The sequence below is a fragment of the Eumetopias jubatus genome, unplaced genomic scaffold (assembly GCF_037043125.1).
Source record: "Eumetopias jubatus isolate StellerSeaLion01/CBP00866 unplaced genomic scaffold, mEumJub1_p1.0 scaffold_7, whole genome shotgun sequence".
Lineage (NCBI taxonomy): Eukaryota > Metazoa > Chordata > Mammalia > Carnivora > Otariidae > Eumetopias > Eumetopias jubatus.
The window spans coordinates 108045840-108064530 of NW_028274813.1; the positions used below are offsets into that span (position 1 = coordinate 108045840).

Genomic DNA, 18691 nt, shown 5'->3' on the forward strand with positions numbered 1-18691 from the left:
AGTTTGCTCCACTGCTCCCAGTTCCTGTTCCGACCCAAACTTTGCACCCCAACTATTTCCTTCTCTTCCGGCCTCTCCCTTGTTGCTCACGGCTGCTTACTGCCACCCTCACCCTGGCATGATGTCCCCTTTTGGCTCCTTGGAATTAGATCCGCAAGTGCAGTCACCAAGGTGGCTCAAGGTGCGACCTGGCCCTTAAAACCCATTTCAGCAGAAGCTCAGGTTTTGAAGCTGAGCAATCCCAAAGTCCACAAGGGAGGTCGGGGCTGGGGGCTGGGAGGGGCCTGTGGGGGGAGGGGCCTGGTTTACCGACTGTGTCCGTTTCGAAATGGGGTGCCAGGAAAACGGGCGTGAAGCAGAGGAAGGCGGCCAGGCAGGTGGCGTCCCTGCCGCTGCGTTTGCAGTCTCTATGGAAGATGTTGATCTTGGACGGCTCAAAGTGGAGGCTGGCATTGATCTGAACCACCGGACGGGACCTGGAGCGGAGGAACGGGTAGCTGGAGGGTGGGGCGCTCCGCTGCCCCTGGGACCCGGAGAGGGGGGAGGGGGAGAAGGGGGGCCGCAGATGGAAATGGAATCGGCAAACCTTTGGGGGAGGGCAGAGAGGGGGTCCTAGATGTTAAAGTTTGTGCAGAAAAGTGACAGGTGGGTGGAGGGCAGGCACCTGGCCCCGGAGGCAGCCCTTCATCATGTCCTAGCCGCTGTACTGCCTGCAGACGACACTGACTTCCTTGTGTCTCCCCGTTCCATCCCTGGACATTCATTAGAATAATCGGGAGAGTTTTAAGAAATCCTGATGCCCAGTTTGCCCTCCAGGTTAAATCAAATCAGAATTGGCATTAATATGTCTGAGACCATGCTTCTCAAATTTTAATGTTCGCACGTCTCTGGGGCCATGGGGGGAATCTTTAAAATGCAGATCCTGACTCTATAGGTGGGCACAGATTCTGCATTTCCAGTAAGTCCTCAGTGATGCTGTTCCTGTTGGTCTGGGACCAAACTTCGAAGAGCAAGGTGTTAAAGCTCCCAGGGGATTGCAATGTGCAGCCAAAGTGGAGAACCACCCCCTGTTGTAGAGATTCCCCACCTATCGACCCGACACTACCCTGTGGTTTTCAAACTGGGCTGCCCATTGGAGACAAATACCTGGGGAGTCTTTAAAGCTTACTGCTGCCTGGGCCCCTTCCCTAGAAATTCTGCTTTAAGTGGTCGGGGTAAAGCCTAGGTAGGCTGCGAGCTTTGCAAAGCTCCCCAGTTTGGAACAACATGGATGGACCTAGAGGGTTATGATGCTAAGTGAAGTAAGTCAGACAGAGAAAGCCGAATACCGTATGAGTTCACTTATATGTGAAAAATCTAAAGTCTAAAAAAAACCCTAAAAAATCTAAAAAACAAAACAAACGAATAAACAAACAAAAAGCAGAATCAGACCTATACACACAGAGAACAAACCGAAGGTTCCCAGAGGGGACGGGGTGGGGGGATGGGTAAAGTGGGTGGCAGGGAGTGGGTGGTACAGGCTTCCATCTGTGGAATGTCTAATTTATGGGGGTGGAAGGCACCGCATGAGGAATATGGTCATGGATACTGTAATAGCGTAGGGTGACGGATGGTAGCTACTTTGGCGGTGAGCACAGCATATCGTATAAACTTGTTGAATCACCATGTTCTCCACCTGAAACTTATGGAACATGCGCATCACTTATACTCAAATCGAAAGAAAGAAAAAAAAAAAGGAGAAAAGCTCCCCAGATGATCCTAATGGGGCAGTCTGAGATCCATGGGGTTTGAGCACAGAGTCTTCCCAGAAGGTTCTGGCCCATAATTTCATCACCACTAAGGTAGCACTTAGGTTGAGACCTCAGAAGCTAGATCTCCAACCACTCCTCTGCGCCAGACTGATTCTCTTGGAGGCGGGGCGGGGGTGTGCGTCTCTTGTTTCCAGTAAAGAACTCAGTTTCTGTGTCACCCTACCGACCCGCTAGGCCATGTCTACCTCCTACCCTGGGTCCTGGACAGCTGTCTTGCTTCCTGGGTGTTGGAACGACACTGGGACTACCTTTACCACCCCAACTGCTCTTGCTGCTGCCGCCACCCCCAAAGATCCACGAACCCCCACATGCGGAGCAGACCTTCAGAGAGAGGTGGTGGTACTGGTGCATGGCCCAGCGCTGCCTCTAGAGGGCCAGGGGGTGCCATGGGGGACACAGGGACCCCCCCCCCAGACACACTGCTCTCCCTCCTCCCCTACAGTGCTCTGTTGCAAGAAACAGAGGTGTGTCCCGCCTCGCCGGAGATCCCGTGAGGGAGCAGCGGTTCCGACGGTGAGGCCCCAGCTGGCTCAGGGACGCCCCCCACTCACACTGCTCCTCTTTTCTGCTCCAGCATCCTTGCCCCCCACTTCTGCCTCAAGGACGAGGCTCCTCCTGAAACGTTATGCATGAACTCTAGTCTCGGGCTTTGTTTTCTAGGGAACCTGGGCTAAGACATCTCCCAACCGGGCTGTGATATTTTGGACAACTGAGAGCATATCCACTCCTTCACTCTCCCCGTGAAGTCCTGGGATACCTCGGTTTCATGCCTTTTAAAAGTCGTGTGAAAAATATGACTGTGCTTATATAAACTTATATGCGGGTGGGAAGAGATTGGTAGGAAAAAAAGCCCAAATTCTAATAGCACATTCAATAGTTAAGCTGATGAAACCCTGAACGATCTTTTCTTTATCATGTTTCTTTAAATTATTGGATTTTTAATGAAAAATAGCTCATCAACGTAAATGAAAAGGTTAACACTTTTTTTTTTTTTTTTTTGGCTCGAAAAGTGGCCAACACATCCCATGGTAAAATACAGGGACTTTTAGAAAGCTCTCTCTCTCTCTCTCTCTCTCTCTTTTTTTAAGCTGTAGACTTTAATTGCTAAAGAAAGCCCCCGCGTGCGGATATATGGCAAGTATCTGATGGGATGGTGCAGAGGTGAGGCCCTGGAAAAGGAAATGAGGAGTCCGGAGGGGTTTGGAGGAAAGAGATCTCTGTATGGCAGAAACATTCTGGCGAGAAGGGAGATCCGTCCAGCCGATAAGAATATCCTCAGCCTGTCCTTTAAGGAGTTTGAAAAGCCGAAGTGGAAGCCAGAAATTTTAGGCCAAATTCTAAGAGGGGCTTTTGGATACTTGATTGCTCTAAAGTCTTAGAACGCTGTTGGGAAGAGGGATTTGGACTCCAAAACAATTTACAACGATTCCTCAGAAAGGAAATGTGTCATCACGAGAGGATAAGAACAGGGTGAGTTGGGTTGACAATGATTAAAGAAAGGGACAAAGGTCCTAAAGCATATCGTTAAAACCGGGTGTCCATCATGACCCTCAGAAGAGCCCGAGAGCCAAGAGAAGCAGGAGAACCAACCACAAAATCACAGCGTTTCCCAGGGCGCCCACCGCCAGGTCGACCAGCCCATCCTCGTTGAGGTCCAGTTGCCCGTGGATGCTGCAGCCAAAATACTGGAGGCTGGGAGCCAGGTCAGAGGCGGCGATTCTCTGCAGGAAGTGGGAAGAGAAAGCTGGGTGCCAGCGCTGTTGGTACAGGGCAGGGCAGGGTGATCCTCAGGGAAGCTATGATTGGGAGCATCGGAGAGAGCCCATTTGGAACCATCGGGAAGCTTCCCAGCCCAAATCTATCCCCTCTCCTGGTCTGTGATGGCACCCACCCTCCAGTCATCCTTTCAGATTAAGATATTGTGTCTTAAAAGGGTTCCCCATTAAGGGTAAGTCCCTGTTACTTGGCAGGTACCACCCCACCCCCGGCCCTGGCGTCTCTGACCGTGGTGTATGAGACCACCTTACTAAGAAAATACGTAGGCAAAAAGGATTACCCCAAGGGCATGGGACCTGAGACGGGTCCCTCTTGAGGGGAGGAGGGTTTTTAGCGCTTGGCATTTCCAGAGAAGAGCAAGCCCATGTGGAAATTTTCCGCTCGCAGTCAACCTCATGCGTGCGTGTGCGGCGCCGGGGGGGAGAGTGAGGTTGGGGTCCCCGAGGTTTCGTTTTTGCAGGGGAGACAAAGTTAAGCAGGGAGAGGGTGCCCACCACAGGGGTGATGGGAACAACGTCCCGCAGACAAAAGCACCCATTTCGAAATCCCAGCTTGGGGCAAGTAGAGCTAGCACAGATTGGAATCCTTCCCTGCAGGGCACAGAAGAGACTCCCACACGGGATGCCCGAGCCCCAGTGGCTAGGACGCCTGGGCCAGCTCCAGCCCTTTACTAGGGCACCTTACCTGCTTTGGCATCTTTAGGAGGCTGGCTTGGAAGCCATGGAAGATGTAGATGGCTCCTCTGTGGTTGTCCTCCAGAGGGGCTCCCACCACCACATCGTTGTAGGAATCTTGATTGAGGTCTCGAACCGAGGCGATGGAGGACCCGAATCGGGCGTTCTGGTAGTTGCGGGAATCCTTCAGCGTCCCGTTATAAACAAACCGGTTCTGCAACACCAGGAGTGGGACAAGGCTCAGGGGGACGAGGCAAGGGCCGGCAGCACCCTGTCTCCACCCCGCTGTACCCCCGGAATCCCCTCCCTGACTACCTAAGCCCAGCGACAGAGGAGGGTCCGGCCGTCCCCGGCCTGGCTCAGCAGGAGGGCACTGACCTCTCTGGGGTGGCCCTGTTTCCCTCACGGACACCCGAGTGAAGGCAGGGGCGAGGTGCCCCCCGCCTCAGCGGTACCTGTCTCAGGTTGTAGACGTACACTCGGCCCCGCTCTCGGCCCTCGCTGAAGTACATGGGGGCGCCCACAAGCAGGACATCAGTCACCCCGTCGCCGTCGATGTCCACCGAGGTGATCTCACTCCCGTAGTAGGAGCCTATCTGCAGCACACGGATTGGGGGGGCAGTGGGCTGGGCTGTGCGGGGAGCCGGGGACACCCTTCTGCTACAAATCTGGTCCTCCCCTTCTCACCCCGCCCACCCCGGCCCCCGCTCCCCTCTCCTCCCCTCCCGTGGAGTGGGCACTCACCTGTTTTCACCGGGTGCCACCCTGCCCTCTTTTCTCCTTCTGTCATCCAGCCCTCCCCCCTTCTTTCTTTCCATTGGTTAATTGTCTTGATTGCCATTTGCTCTGTGAGCAACACAGTCTCATGGCAAAAATGAGCAATATCAGAAAAAGCTATGAAGAAGAGAAGTCACCCATTGTCCCAACATCCAACTAGAACTCCCACGAAGGTTTGAGTGTACTTTTGTCTAGTCTGTTTTGTCCAGAGTGTGTGGGGCTTGTTTTTGTGTGTGTATACCATTTTACCCTTACAATCTGGGGTCGTAATATATATATAGCTTATATCTGATTTTTTATTATTATTTATTTATCTGACAGAGAGAGACACACCGAGAGAGGGAACACAAGCAGGGGGAGTGGGAGAGGGAGAAGCAGGCTTCCCGCCGAGCAGGGAGCCCGATGCGGGGCTCAATACCGGGACCCTGGGACCATGACCTGAGCCGAAGGCAGACGCTTAACGACTGAGCCACTCAGGCGCTCCTTATATCTGATTTTTAAATCAAACAATGGATCATGAGCAGTGTCTCCCTGATGTGTTATATTTTTTCTTACAATCTGATCACTGGTGGTTCTGTAATATTCCAAACCACGTATGGGCCACATGTGTATAATCAATCCTCTAATGGGACATTTGGCTTGCTCCAGTGTTTAATATTACGAAGAACTCTGGGATTAGCACCTCAGAAGGGGAATTATGGTTTCTTTTCAGCATTTGAGCACCCACTGAGCTCCTCACCCCCTCCGGGTGCCGTGCCCCCCACTTCAGTTGAGGGGGCCATCCACTTGTTTAGTCTGAAACCTGAGGGTCCTCCCTGGTCCCACTGCCACCTCTCCTACCTGCAGACTCCCAGCAAGCCCTGCCTGATGTGCACCAAACTTGCCTTGAGTCTGCCTACTTCCCTCCTCTGCTGCTCCTTCCCCGGTGAGGCGCCTGCCGACAGACCCCCTGCCTCACCCGCCAGTCCACCCCCACGGGCAGCCAGAGTGGCCGCTAGCAGCTGACCACACCACTCCCTTGCTCTTGGAGAGGGTGCAGGGGGAAGTCCAAATTCTTCAGTGTGGCCCTGTTGGACCTGCCTCCCTCCCGCACTAGCCTCTGTGTCCCCCACCCCCACCCCCAGGCTCGGGCTCCAACACTCTCTCCAGACATTCCCAGTGATTTCTCCAAAAACCCTGGCTGGTCTGCACTCCTCTTCCCTTCTCCCTCCCTGATAATGTCTACCATCCTCAGGTCACTTCCTGTTAGACTCCCACCCTGCCCTGCCCTGCCTGCAGTGGGTACCCCTCCTCGATGTTCCCCCACCAGCCCCATACCAGCACCAGTTCCCCCCACGGAGAGTGGGCACTGTGCCTGCTGTGTCCCCTCCAGGCCTGGGTATGATAATATAATAAATACAATAAGTGTTTATTGGACCAGTGGGTCACTTGGGAAGGATGAAAGAGTCCTTTCCACAGACAAGCCCCGTGTGACACACTTTACAGCCTCAGTTGGCTCGTGTGAGCCTCTTGCTACCTTAGGAGAGATCACTGTCCTCATTTTACAGGGAACGAACTGAAACTCAGAGAATATGAGTGGCTTGCCCAAGGTCAGAAGGCTGGCCACAGCCAAAGTGGGTTGAAACTCCAGTCTGACACCAGAGCCCATGACACTCCCTTGCCCAGCCACCTCCTGGCTTCGGGTGCTTTCAGGAGAAATCTATCTGCAAGTATTAAAAGCTTTTAACTGAGGAGTGAGATAGAAACACAGAAGAGAGGAAAACAGAAATCTCAACACAGGGGTGGGCGAGGGAAGAGCTATCCCTGCGTAAGGTAATTAGGAGGCAGACAGAGAGCAAGTCAGGGAGGCGGGAGGGAGACTTTTGTCTAAATATGTGGCCTCAGCTATGTGGGTCACGGTGATTTGGAATCCACTTAATTTAGCTGCTTTCAGCACTGCGGTTTCTCGTTCGGATGTTGGAGGCGGAACCGGGCAGTAAAAATGTCATAAATTCATCACCAAATTCCCTCCAGCTCTCAAGGTCTAGCCTTGGATTCCCGGAAGAGCTGGCCCCGGGCAGAGTGTGGGCAAGGTGGGATGGAGGCCGGGGGACAGAGCAGGGCCCTGGTCTGCCAGTGCCCTTGAGACAGGAAGAAGAATGGTGGAATGATGGCTTCCTGCAGCTAGAGGGGTTTAGGTTAGGCCCCGTGAGGAGCTTGTCCTCAAGGTCACAGGCCAAGGGCAGTAAAAGGTGCAAGAGAAAGGGCTGTTCTTGGCTCTGCAGAGCAGAGGGTGAGCTGGGAATGATGGTAAGGGCCTGGCTAGGGCCCAGCTCAGGCCCCGGAGACCATGGATGCTGAGTGCTGCCACGCGGGGTGCGTGCACGTGTGTGTGTGTGTGTGTGTGTGTGTGTGTGTGTGTGTGTGTGTGTCTCTGCACGTGCTGGTTTTGAGGTTGTCAAGGGTCAGCAGGTAGCATAAAGCAGAGAGAGAGAGTCCTGGGTTCTAAGCCTGACCCAGCCTTGAATCCACCATGTAACCTTGGAAAAGCTCTGTGGCTTCTCAGGACCACCCTCTTCCTCGGCTGTTGGAATGACTTGGGTCAGAACGCTGTTTTCTGGGCTTTCCCCCACCAGTGATTCTTATAGCTTTGCAGCTGGTATTCATGACCACCGGACATGAGACTGAGCAGCACGGTGTGGTTCCCACGGCAGCCCAGGCGGGGCCATGGGGTTGGCGGCTGTCACATTCTGTACTGTTCCCATTCCAGGAACAGGAGAGAAGCTGGCGGCATCCTGGAGAACCCAGGGGGCCTCGCTGTGGGTGGGTGTGCTGTGGGCAGTGTGAAGGTGCCTTGAGGAAAATGCCTGTCCCTCAGGATGCCTAGGGGCTCCCGCAGCCTGAGCTGGGAAGCCAGAGCGGAGCTGCCGCCTCTAACCCTGAACTCTGGTTACGAACACAGAGAAGCTGGCTGTCAGGGGCAGAGGTCAGGCACCAGAGACAAGAGGTCCATGAAACAGAGGCAAGCAAATTCTCCCAGGCTCTCCTTGCTGCAGCAAGGACCAGGGCCTGGCTTTCTGGGGAAGGGACAGTCCAGCTTCAAGGCTGGTAGGAAGGAGGTGTATGCTCCCCCCTGCCCCCCAACTAGGAAGGATGTCTGGGGAGGAATTGCTGAGCTCCAGAGTCCTGGGCAGCCCCGCCTTTTCCATACACCCTCCCAGCGCGCCCCTGTCCCCAGACTCTCCCTTCATTACCTGCTCACCCCGCAGGGCCTGGTGGATGGTGAGACTCCTATTGTTGTGCATGGTGAACAGGATGGCTTTGCCCGTGTGGTTGAACCGGGGTGCTCCAGCCACGTACACCCACCCCTGCCTGGAGGACACGACCGACGTGACTGTGTACCCTGCCACAGGAGGAAACAGGCTGGTCTCTGCCCCAGGTCCTCGGCGGTGCCTGAGGACCGGCCTGCTCGGGGAGTGCATTCAGGGCAGGCTGAGCAGATGTGAACCCGCAGGGTGGTAATTCCTAGGTACAACCTGGGGGGCCTGGAAGAGGCAGCGTTCAGGATGGGGGGGTTTGGAGGGTGGGCAGAATTCATGGACCCCTCCTCCCCCTGCTGGAGGGCACCAAGGAAGCCAGAGGCGGGGGAGGGGTGTGTGGCTACTAAAAGGTATTGCTGACGCGGGACGTGCATGTCCCCTCCTTCGCCAGAGTCCCGAGTGCACAGGGGAGCACAGCGGAGGGAGGTGGTGGACCCGAGCTGGGCTTCATTACATATTGGGCAGGCTTTGTTTTGGATCCCCACCAAGTGTCTCTCTCAAGGACCAGCCAGTGTCATCCTCATTACTACAACCTGCTGCTAAGCAGTTTGTGGAAAATTAGAGCATTGCCTGCCAGGTGTAAGGGGCTGCTCCACTGGGCATTGACATGGGGTCCCAGCGACATCTGCAGCCCCAGAACTTTGCAGACTCAGAGGAAGGAGCCCCTAGCCTCCTCTCAGTCCCACACATACGATACACAAGTGAGGAGGAAATGGAAACCAGGGGATCTTCTGGAAAGGCCACCACTCCGTGTCCTCGGGTTGGCTTTGCCCGAGCGCTGTGACTCTTGACGCACACACAGCACCCATGAGGCGTGCAGAGCCTAGAGCCCCACTTTCTGCCAGACGGCCTCAGATACTGGACCCCAGTTTTTAGATGCCTTTGTTGGCAGTTCCTGGGCTGTTTCTGGCAAATGACGTCTCCTTCTGCCGTGTGTGTGTGCGTGTGTGTGTGTTGGGGGTGTGGTAACCGAGGTAAGTTTGGTTCCACTGGTTGCTTACACAGTGGCTGCAGGATGCATAGACGAGATGATTCGGTGGCTGGGAGCATGGGTGCAGTGGGGTGAGCTACTCTGGTTCCAGACACAACATTTTTGACTCTTAGAGGTGTGTTCTGGGGAATGGGGCTTGAAAGGTCAGTGAAGCAGGATATTGCATAGGCTGAGATGGCTGTGTATTAACCCAACCATAAATATACGAGGGTAGGGTGGGGTCAGCCTTACAGAGTGGGGCTGAGCTTGTTTGCTTGCTTGCTTGCTTGCTTTCGTTTTCTTTTTTGGGGGTGGGGGAGAGAGAATCTCCATGCTCAGCATGGAGCCCCACTCGGGACTTGATCTCCCGACTCTGAGATCATGACCTGAGCCGAAATCAAGAGCCGGACACTTAACTGACTGAGCCACCCAGGCACCCCACCAAGCCTTCTTTTGAGCCCCCTGTGGCACTACTGAAACTGTTCTCAATTAGCCCCCCCTCAGGGCTTCCTCAGAAGGAGGGACAGTGGTGGGGGGAGGGGCGTGGGGACCGAATGTCCTGGGAGCAGGCACCTCTCAAAGCAGCAGGCAGCGTGGGGAACTTCCTGCTTCCCACAGTCTGCTGGCTGTGGCTTCAGTTTCCATGGGGTTCTTTGGCCAGCACGCAGGGCCATCCTGAAAGCTGGACCGACCTCCCAGAAGGCCTGACACGATGACAGAGGAAGACCCGTGACCAAAAGTCTGTACAGCTTCCTTGTGTGGAGGCTGAGAGCCTGGCCTCCCGGTCTCCTTCCTCCAAAACCCCTCTCCTTTGGGGCACATAGGAAGGAATCTTCCAGAGATCCCAGACTCTCGGGGATGAGCCCCAGAGGGAGGAGGAAGAGAGAAGGCATTCCTTCAGGACCCCACCCAAGGCTGTGGCTGTGGGTAAGGCAAGATGGTGGGGCCTTACGAGGGATTTTCAGCCTCGCTCTACCCCACCAGGGTCTCCTGGGAGGAGGAAGACAGCTCTGCTGGGCCAGGAGAGAGGGGGGAGATTCATCCTGCTGCTCCCTCACTCAAACACCTTCACTATCTCCCTACTGCTAGCATGAACAAGCTCCAACTCCTCAACCTGGCACTCGAGGCCTCCAGCTGCAGTCTGCTCTAACCTGCCTTCCCCTTCCTGCTGCACCTCTCTGCCCCAGCCTCACCGCTCCACCTCCTGGGTCCTGAACCTGCCTAACACTTTCCATGCCTCCCTCCTTCTCTGGGACCATTTTGGTTTATTCGGACTCTTCCTGCCTCAGAGCCCTGGTATAGGCCCCAGCTCATGCACAGTGGGGGCCAGAGCCTGCTGGCCACTGGACCGAGACCACCCTCGGTGTCTGTCCCACTCACTTGAGCCCTGGGCGCTGATGCTATCTCCCTGATATTTAAGGCTTCACGGCAACTGCTCCACCACCCCTTACTTGGTGCCCCCACTTCCTGCCCAGTGCTGAGCACATGGGAGGAGCACAAACCATCACGACTGATCCGTGGGAGGTGGGCGCTGGCCTTCGTTCTTCTGACATCTCTTCTAGTGTTTGGGCATTTGCCAAGGCGGGGGCTCCGATTTCTCCCTCCTTTTCTGTGCTTGCATCTGCGCGCTGGCCCCACTTGTGTTATAATTTGTATCTGTGCCCCTGTGTCTGCCCCACCGGCTGAGAAGCGGCTGGAAGGCAGAAGCGGGGTCCCGCTTACCAGGGCACTCGGAGGGCACCGGCCACAGGGGGCGCTCTATGCAGTTCAGGTTTAATATCTGTGGGCCAGGTAGTGTTGGGGGACTTTAGGGACCTACACCTCTCTATTTCCCAGGCAAGTCCTGATTCCAGCATTCTGTCCTGTGTTCAGCTCAGGGTCTCAGAGTTGGGGGTGGAAAATGGGGTGACCACCGTGTGGGCAGTGTCACAGGCAAGGTGAGTGGCTGAAGAGCTGAGGGACAAAGGCAGGGATGACATGGAGCATTAGGGAGAGGCCAGACATGTGGACAGGTATGCCAACTCCGGGGGGCCCAGTCTCATGGAGGAGTGGGGTCCGAGGAGGCATTAATGATGGGTGACCTCAAAGATGGCCGACTTGGCTCAGAGACAATGGGACCCCCCCTGGCCGTTCACCCGCTTCCGCCCTTCACTCTGGCTTGGCCCTTTCAGAAAGGAATCCTCCCTGGCAGCCTTAGCGTGGAGGGCCAGGCTCATGGTTCTTACAGAACTGGAGGTGACTGGGTTCAGTAGGTTAGGGCCTCACACCTGGGACCTATCACCATCGGGCCAACAGTCTGTGGTTCTCTTTAATGTCTGCTTCTGGAGTGCTTAGTGGGAAGTGACTTCCGCCTTGATTGTGAACATTAATACTTGCACTTTGCCTTCGGAGGCAGCTCAGCGTGCTCAAACCCTAGTCAAGGCAGCAAGCTTTAACACCAACGGCTGACCTCGCGTCTAGAAGCATCAGCTGAATTTCAGGTACAGGTGCATTGCTTGTCACTTATTCTACCTGGTTATCAAGAACGTACGGTGGGCCAGGCACGGTGCTGGGTGCGGTGGATGCCAGGCTGAAGAGGCAGTGGCCCCTGTGCCTGGATTTTCACAGAATATTCACACACAGGCCCCTTGTCTCGTGTGGGGGCAGTTCCGCTGGGGCCCTCCTGGCCTGCTGCCCAGCAGGCACGCTCTGCTCGGGCTCTTACCTAGATAGGCGCCATGGTTCTTGAGCTCCTCGGGGAACTCCTTCAGGTAGGACTCTCGGAGAGGAATGACCTTCCCGCCACTGGTCTCCTTCAGCACGGCTCCGTTCCAGTCGTAGGCACCAACGGCTCCCAGCAGAATTCCGTCCTGACATTGGGGAGGGGACACACATTGGCTCACATCCCCCGGGGGCCCCTCGCTGGGAAGCCGCATCCGGGTTCTGCACAATGAAACATGTGCCGGCCACCTCGGGCACCTTCTCCTGTGTTCATTATTTAACGACTTCCAGCCAGGATTCTTGACTTTTGAATGAGCCAAGGACCTTCCACCCCGTCCTTAGCACAAAATGGGTCAAACAAAGGAATGCACTAGAAATAAACTCCACCTCTAGGCCCCAGCCTCTGTTCCTCTGTGGGCTTACCCCCTCTGTAGGAAATCTCCTGTCGCTCTCCCTTCCTTCCTTCACTCCTTGAGGCCGTGCCCCTGCACTTGGCCTCCTTCCACATTCCTTTGTGGTGTCTGAGTTGCTTCCCTGTGTGTAAATCTTACTTCTTCATTTCTTCAGTGTCTGCTTTGTCCTAGTCACTTGCTTGGTGCTGGGATATTGTCTCCGCCCTCGCAGAGCTCCGAGTACTAAAGAACTGTGCAAATAAGTGTAATAGTTGCAAATTGTGATAAATGCTATAAGTAAATAGCACAGGGAGGTTTAGGCTAGACTGAAATGGGAGTCAGGAAAAGCGTTTTGAAAAATCATGCTCACCCGGACACCTGGACAGGGAGGGGACAAGTGTGCAAAGGCCCTGAGGCTGGAGAGTCTCGAGGCCTTGGTTTTAAGGAACTGGAAGCCGTTTAATGGTCTGGAGCATGGAATGAGGGGCCAGAGTGACTCTGATGAGACTGGATGGATAAGCCAGGGCCACATCCGTGACAGCCCTCGCTCTGAGGAAGGACGCTTGTCTTTAGCTGCAGGGTAAGTGGGTGCTGCAGTGCTTGGACGGGAAGATGGGGGCTCTGGCTCCCTGAGGGGCTGGCTCCCTGTTCCTGACTCCAGGGTCGTCCCAGAGGACTGGGTCCCCTCCCTCTCTGGCTGCCTCTGCACCCTCGCCATCACTACCCCACCTCCTTAAACAACCCACAGAGCTAGTGGGCACAGAAAGACAAACAGCAAGCACTTAGAAGAGGAAGAGCAGTGACTAGGGACAATGAAGGTCCGAGGAGGTGGTGGAAGCAGGGAGGGCCACCTTCCTGGGCGACCTTGGCGATTCTGGCCCGGGCAGGTGGTACCCCAGCTTTGGGCTGTGAGAGTACTAGCTGGTGAAGTCACCTCTCCCCTGCACTGAACCTCCCTGATCCTGGCTGGTTGGCAGGATTTGAGGTCCCCCCAACCACTCCAACTCCCCGCACCTCCAAAGCGATGGTGCCAATGGAAAAATGTGATTCTGGCCTTGGGACAGTCAAGGCCGTGAGTGAACATGCAGGCAGGGTCACCAGGTGCTGGTCTCACTGGTGCCAGTGGAGGGGGCAGGACCGTGAACCTGAAGCTGACCTTCCATTTCTCATTTCCCAGGGGGCACTTTAAAGACTGAAGTTGATCTTAGATAAGGTTTAAAGAGTTGGAATACTCTGGAACTGACTGTTCAGACAGAATGTTTTTATGACTGTAAGTAAGCCGGTCTCTGGAGAGTCTGATATGCTTGGTTGTGTTTAATGTCACACTTTCTAATTAGCTTTTTCCTCCTACTCTGTATGAGCCTCAGCTGGGGAGTGCCTGACATCTGCCGGGCCAGGATCGGGGCCGGGGCTTCAAAGACTCGCTGCCCACGGTCACCGCCAGCGCTCCTTGAACTTGGGGCATGCTCCCTTCTTTGCAGAGTACTTTCTCATCCAGCCACCCATCTGTGAGAGGCCAGTGGGACAGATGTTCATTATCTGCACTTGACAAACAGCATCCAAGCTTCAGAGAGGGAAAGGGACTTGCCCGAGGCTGCACAGCAAGTCGGGGTAGGGCTAGGACCCGCAGCAGGAGGTGGGTTGGGCAGAGGAGAAAACACCCATGGGCAGCCCCTGGACTCAGGTTCCAGTTTTCCATTGGAACACCCTCTAAGAGGAGAGTGATCCGTGGGCCTCGCCTCTCTCTCTCCTCCCTCTCTCTTACGGCTGAGTCCAAGTTTGCTACTGCAGGACAGCCTTCCTCCGTGGAGAAAATGAGTTTTTGGCTTTGCAGATGACAAGAGGCCTCCACGACGTGCTGAGGGAGCCTGGCTCAACTGACATGGCTGGGATTCTGCTGCGGAGGACTGATGCTGACCAGTGGAGCTTGGGGATTCCACTGGGACTTCTGGATTTGGTGGTACTGGGCCGGCTGATGGCTCACGGGCTCTCGCCTTATGCCGTTTTACCCTGGCAGGGGCTACACGTTTGTGCTCCCAGGTAGTGGCCCTGTTCCAAGAGGGGTCTGTTGCTAGGGAGAGCCTCACCGAGGACAGTGGCTGAGGGCTGCCTGGGAGGGCAAGCGAAGGCCACCGGAGCAAACCTCGCTATGGCACTGTCTTTCCCCAGCTCGGGGAGCCTAGACATTTTGCATTTGGAAAAAATCTGGAAGGACAGGGTCCCCCAAAGGGCCAAAGCCTTGGCTGAGGAAGCCAGGCATGCAGACCCAGCTGGAACATGAATAGCAGGGCATTCCAGAGAAGAGCCTCGTCCCATGCTCTGGGCCTGGCACTGGCTCCCTGATTTATGGCTTCCTTCCCCCTGGGGCCACCGGAGCTCCCACCACATAGTGCTAGGGTGTGCCCGGGTGGCCTTGCCCATGGACCTTTGGCATAAGCTGACTTTTCTGGTGCCCTGTGCAGAAATGAGCATGCCGGCATGGTCAAGGCCAAGTCCGTACCCTCCCTATAGGCAACCTATACCTGTAATTCACTTGAGCATAGCACCTGCCATTGGATTCTGCTAGCTCAGCTCTTAGCTGCCTTTTGCCCCGGCCCCTACAGCAGTCTTGCCTTCCCACCTGAGCTGAAGGCTCCCTGGGCATGTGACCTCAACCAAGTTCCAGCCAGTGTGCGTCCCCAGCCGTGGAAACAGCATAGTCTAAGGCAGTGGTTCCTGAGTTGGGGGCAGCTCGGACCCCGGGCAATATTTGGCAATGCCTGGAACCAGTTTTGGTTGTCAGAGTGGGGGGTGGTGTTGGGGTCAGTATGGCATCTGGTGGGTAATGGCTAGGGTTGCTGCCTACAGTACACAAGGACAGTCCCACAGCCAAGAACTGTGGGGCCCAAACTGTCGGCTGGGCTGAGGCTGAGAATCCCTGGCCTGGTGGCTAGAGCATGCCTGGGGTCAGACATCCAGGGTCCCTGTCCCAGCTCCAAAGGGGCTAGCTGTATGATCTTGGGCAAGCTTCTCTCTCTTTCCCTCGCTCTCTCTCTCCGTTACTCTGTCTCCGCTGCTGCCGTAAATCATTTTGCTGTGAGGATTCACATTTTTAATTCTTAGTGTGGTGCTTGGCATCCAATCAGGCCTCGGTATATAGTAGCTCTTCTCATTCTTTAGTTGGTCTAGAAAGCACCGGGGAGGCAGGAGTCAAAGAGGTAGACCTCATGGTCAGGTTGGCGCTGACAGCAGCTGAAGGGGAGGGCCCCTTTGGAGGCCAGGCAGCCTGGCTGGGGGGGTGGGGGGGGCGGTCCCCGCAGGAAGGGGCGGGCAACTGAGGGGGTGGGTGGAGTTAGGATAGGATTTTAAGAAACTCTTACTTGATTTATTAGCAAGTCTCGAAATACACACTTCCAGTTCCAAGCCTCAAGATTCACTTCCAGGAAATACTTCTCAGACATCTGCTCAAAGACTGAGATTCAGAGAGGTTGAATGATTTGTCTGAGGCCACACAGTCAGGCAGTGCTTTCTTCTTGCCCAGCAGTAATGGAATGAGGATACGAGATGCCAACAATTCTTCTTGGCTTCGGATGGGCGGGTGGAGGTGGCTGCTGGCGGTTCTGTGCACTGGCGCACAGACCACCTAGAGGACCCCGAGTACTGTCCGCCTCCCTAGACTCCTCCATGGCTCCCTAGTGCCTGTGTAGCCATCATCAGAGTGGCTGTAGAAGGGCCGAGAGCCCCTCCTAAGGCAAATACATGGTTAAGAGGATGGATTATACTTTCACTAATGCTCGGATTCTGTCAGAAGATGATTATTTTTAATAAGCCCGAAGTGGAGCCTGAGGAAGGGACGAGTGCCAGGAGGTTTAGACAGGGTTGGGCAGGAGACACCCGGAAACAGGCCCTCAGTCTTTCTGCGGAGGGAAGCTCTTCACCGTGCTGGAAATCGGGAGCCAGGGTGACAAGGAGGGGGTGTGGGAAGCAGGGGCCACACGGTACCTGACTGCTCAGTCCTGATCAGAGTGTTGGTGGTCTCTGCTCGGAGGTCCTGGGAACGAGGCCCAGGAGTGGAGTGCGGGGCACCAACGCACAGCCTGAGGGCCTGGGGCTTAGGAGGACCCCCACCCCGCCATGAACTGGAAATGATTCCTACCAGCAGGAGTCACTTCTCAACCATCTGGAACAGCAAGCCGGCAGACCTTGGCTCCCATGTCCTGGTCGCACAAGGTGGAACCTGAGGACACTTAACTGCCTGGCCTGGCTGGCAGGTGGAAGAATCCACTGTTTAGGGCTATGGGGGCATAGAAGAGTTTACAACCCCTCACATCATCATTTATGGAATTTATGGATTAGTTTCTTTCATTTTTGATTGAGTCAAATGTGCCAAACTAGTTCAGATGTAAAGCTCTTAGGAAAAATTACAGCCTGAAGGCTTCAACAGCTCAGGACCTCCGATAATGGCCAATGGCCTTAGCTCTCCAGCCCACAACCCCAGGGGGCGCTGCAGGAAGGGCACAGGCTGAAGGGGCAGCTGGCCGGGGAGGTGGGAGACTCCCCCCGCCTTGGCCTGTTCTGGTCCTGCTGGGTCATCACGTGTAGGTGAAAGGAAAATAGTCTCTTTCCATCTCAGGTGAGTCACCAAAGTATTTGTGTAGACAGGACCCACGCTAATAAAACTGCCTCCTTCTGGAAACTTTTGGAGTTGGGGAGACGTATGGACTGTGGGGTAGGAGGTCCAATTCCTTGGCTGAGCCCTCAGGTAAGAGGAGCACCCCAGCTCCATCCACCACCAATGGGCAATGACTGTAGTCCCTTCCTTCCTCTATAGCTTCCCCTCCTGGCCTGAGGGCATTATAGACTCATAGAGTCTGCGCCCCCTTGGGAGGTATGGGTCCCTTTTGTAAGCTTTCTGGCCGACTCCTGCAGCTTCTCCTTGATTACCCAGCTCAACAGGGAGTTCACCACCTCAGCAGGCAGCCAGGACTAATAGAAGCCACTCCAGCTATTAGTGACCTTTGCGTTCATTTCCAAATGCTAATGGAACCATTGGCTTAAAAATCTGTTTTAGAATTTGACCAGAGATCACAGCTGGCCTTCTTGATGGTAATTTCCAGAATATCCTTTTTCCCCTTTTTGCAAATTGAGACTAGAGTTCCCTGGGTTGACTCTAGCTCCCTGGGTTTCCCCAGTGGCTCCTGTGGCCTGGGGCATTGGGTTCTTTGGGTGACCAGGTGGCATTTTGGGGTCTCCTCTCCTACCCTGAGCACTGGAGTCTCTTTCCTCTTGTTGCTTTTACCCTTTTTCACTCGAAGGCTGGTTTCCTTGCTAGGTAGACAACAGCAGCCCAGGTGATCAGCCGCTGGGCCCTTCCTCTGCTATTTGAGAACATTCTATGGGGTCCTTCCCCTAGGACTAGAGATCTTTCTCTCTGACGTAACTAAACAGGCCCAGGGCAGCTGAAGGCTCTCCACACATTTGCAGGAAGCAGTTGTCTGAGGCTGTCTGTGGAACGCTTTTGTGGGAGATGGAGCCTGGTAGCTCGCCCAGGACGTGGACTCACGGGGGCTCCAGACCTGCTCTGGGCAAAGCCGAAAGGCTCTCCATCCTCTGCCCCACAGAAGTCTGACCGACCCTGAGACAGGACAGCTGTGGCCAATTATGGTGGCATCAGTGGCTGGCACTGAGAAACCTCTGCGCCCTAAAATAGCGACCCAATGGCCAGTCGCAGCGCCGACAGCCCACCATCGTTGCTCCATACCTTCAGATTTGGAAGGATTTTTTTTTTTCTTTTTAAGTATTCAAGAGTCTCAGATTCAAATTTAATCATCATCTCTTTAAGAGTCCTATCGGATAAAAACTTCCAGATGCCTGTTACTTGAAAACAAGACTTGGGGACTTTAGAAGAGCTGGGGTGGAGATGAGGGTGGGGAGAGGCACCCTGGTCTCTCCAACCACGGGAATGAAAACAAGTCGGACACGTGGGAGAATCTGCACATGGCAATGCATGCCCTTGACCTAAATAACAGGCCAGGCTCAGAGCTCCTGGTCTTCCCTGTGCAGCTGAGGAGCCCGTGGATCCTGCAGGGACTCATCTCGCTCGACACGCTGAACTGCTTGGGTCATTTTCAGGCCTCATCTCAGTGTTCCTGAATACCTGAACCTCGTCCTAACCTCCCTTTCTCTTCAGGTTCCCTGATTCCTGGGCATACATGGACCATCGTATTCAAAGCAGGAGCCTGCACCTTCCGGGACTCAGCACAGGGCCCAGCCCCGAGAAGGCACAGAAAAGATTTGCAGATCTGACCACCTA

At 54.9% G+C, this 18691-nt stretch overlaps 1 protein-coding gene across 1 annotated transcript in view; it reads right to left on the minus strand.

Moving 5' to 3' along the window:
- Positions 1 to 18691, minus strand: part of ITGA11 (integrin subunit alpha 11) — a 111867-nt gene that overhangs the window by 21369 nt on the left and 71807 nt on the right. Inside the window, exons 11-16 of the mRNA XM_088025179.1 lie at positions 12012 to 12156; positions 8272 to 8420; positions 4717 to 4857; positions 4272 to 4475; positions 3402 to 3532; positions 310 to 476 (exon numbers count right to left, since the gene is read on the minus strand). Coding sequence (XP_087881305.1) covers positions 310 to 476; positions 3402 to 3532; positions 4272 to 4475; positions 4717 to 4857; positions 8272 to 8420; positions 12012 to 12156 — 937 coding nt within the window. The remainder of the gene's footprint in view (positions 1 to 309; positions 477 to 3401; positions 3533 to 4271; positions 4476 to 4716; positions 4858 to 8271; positions 8421 to 12011; positions 12157 to 18691) is intronic.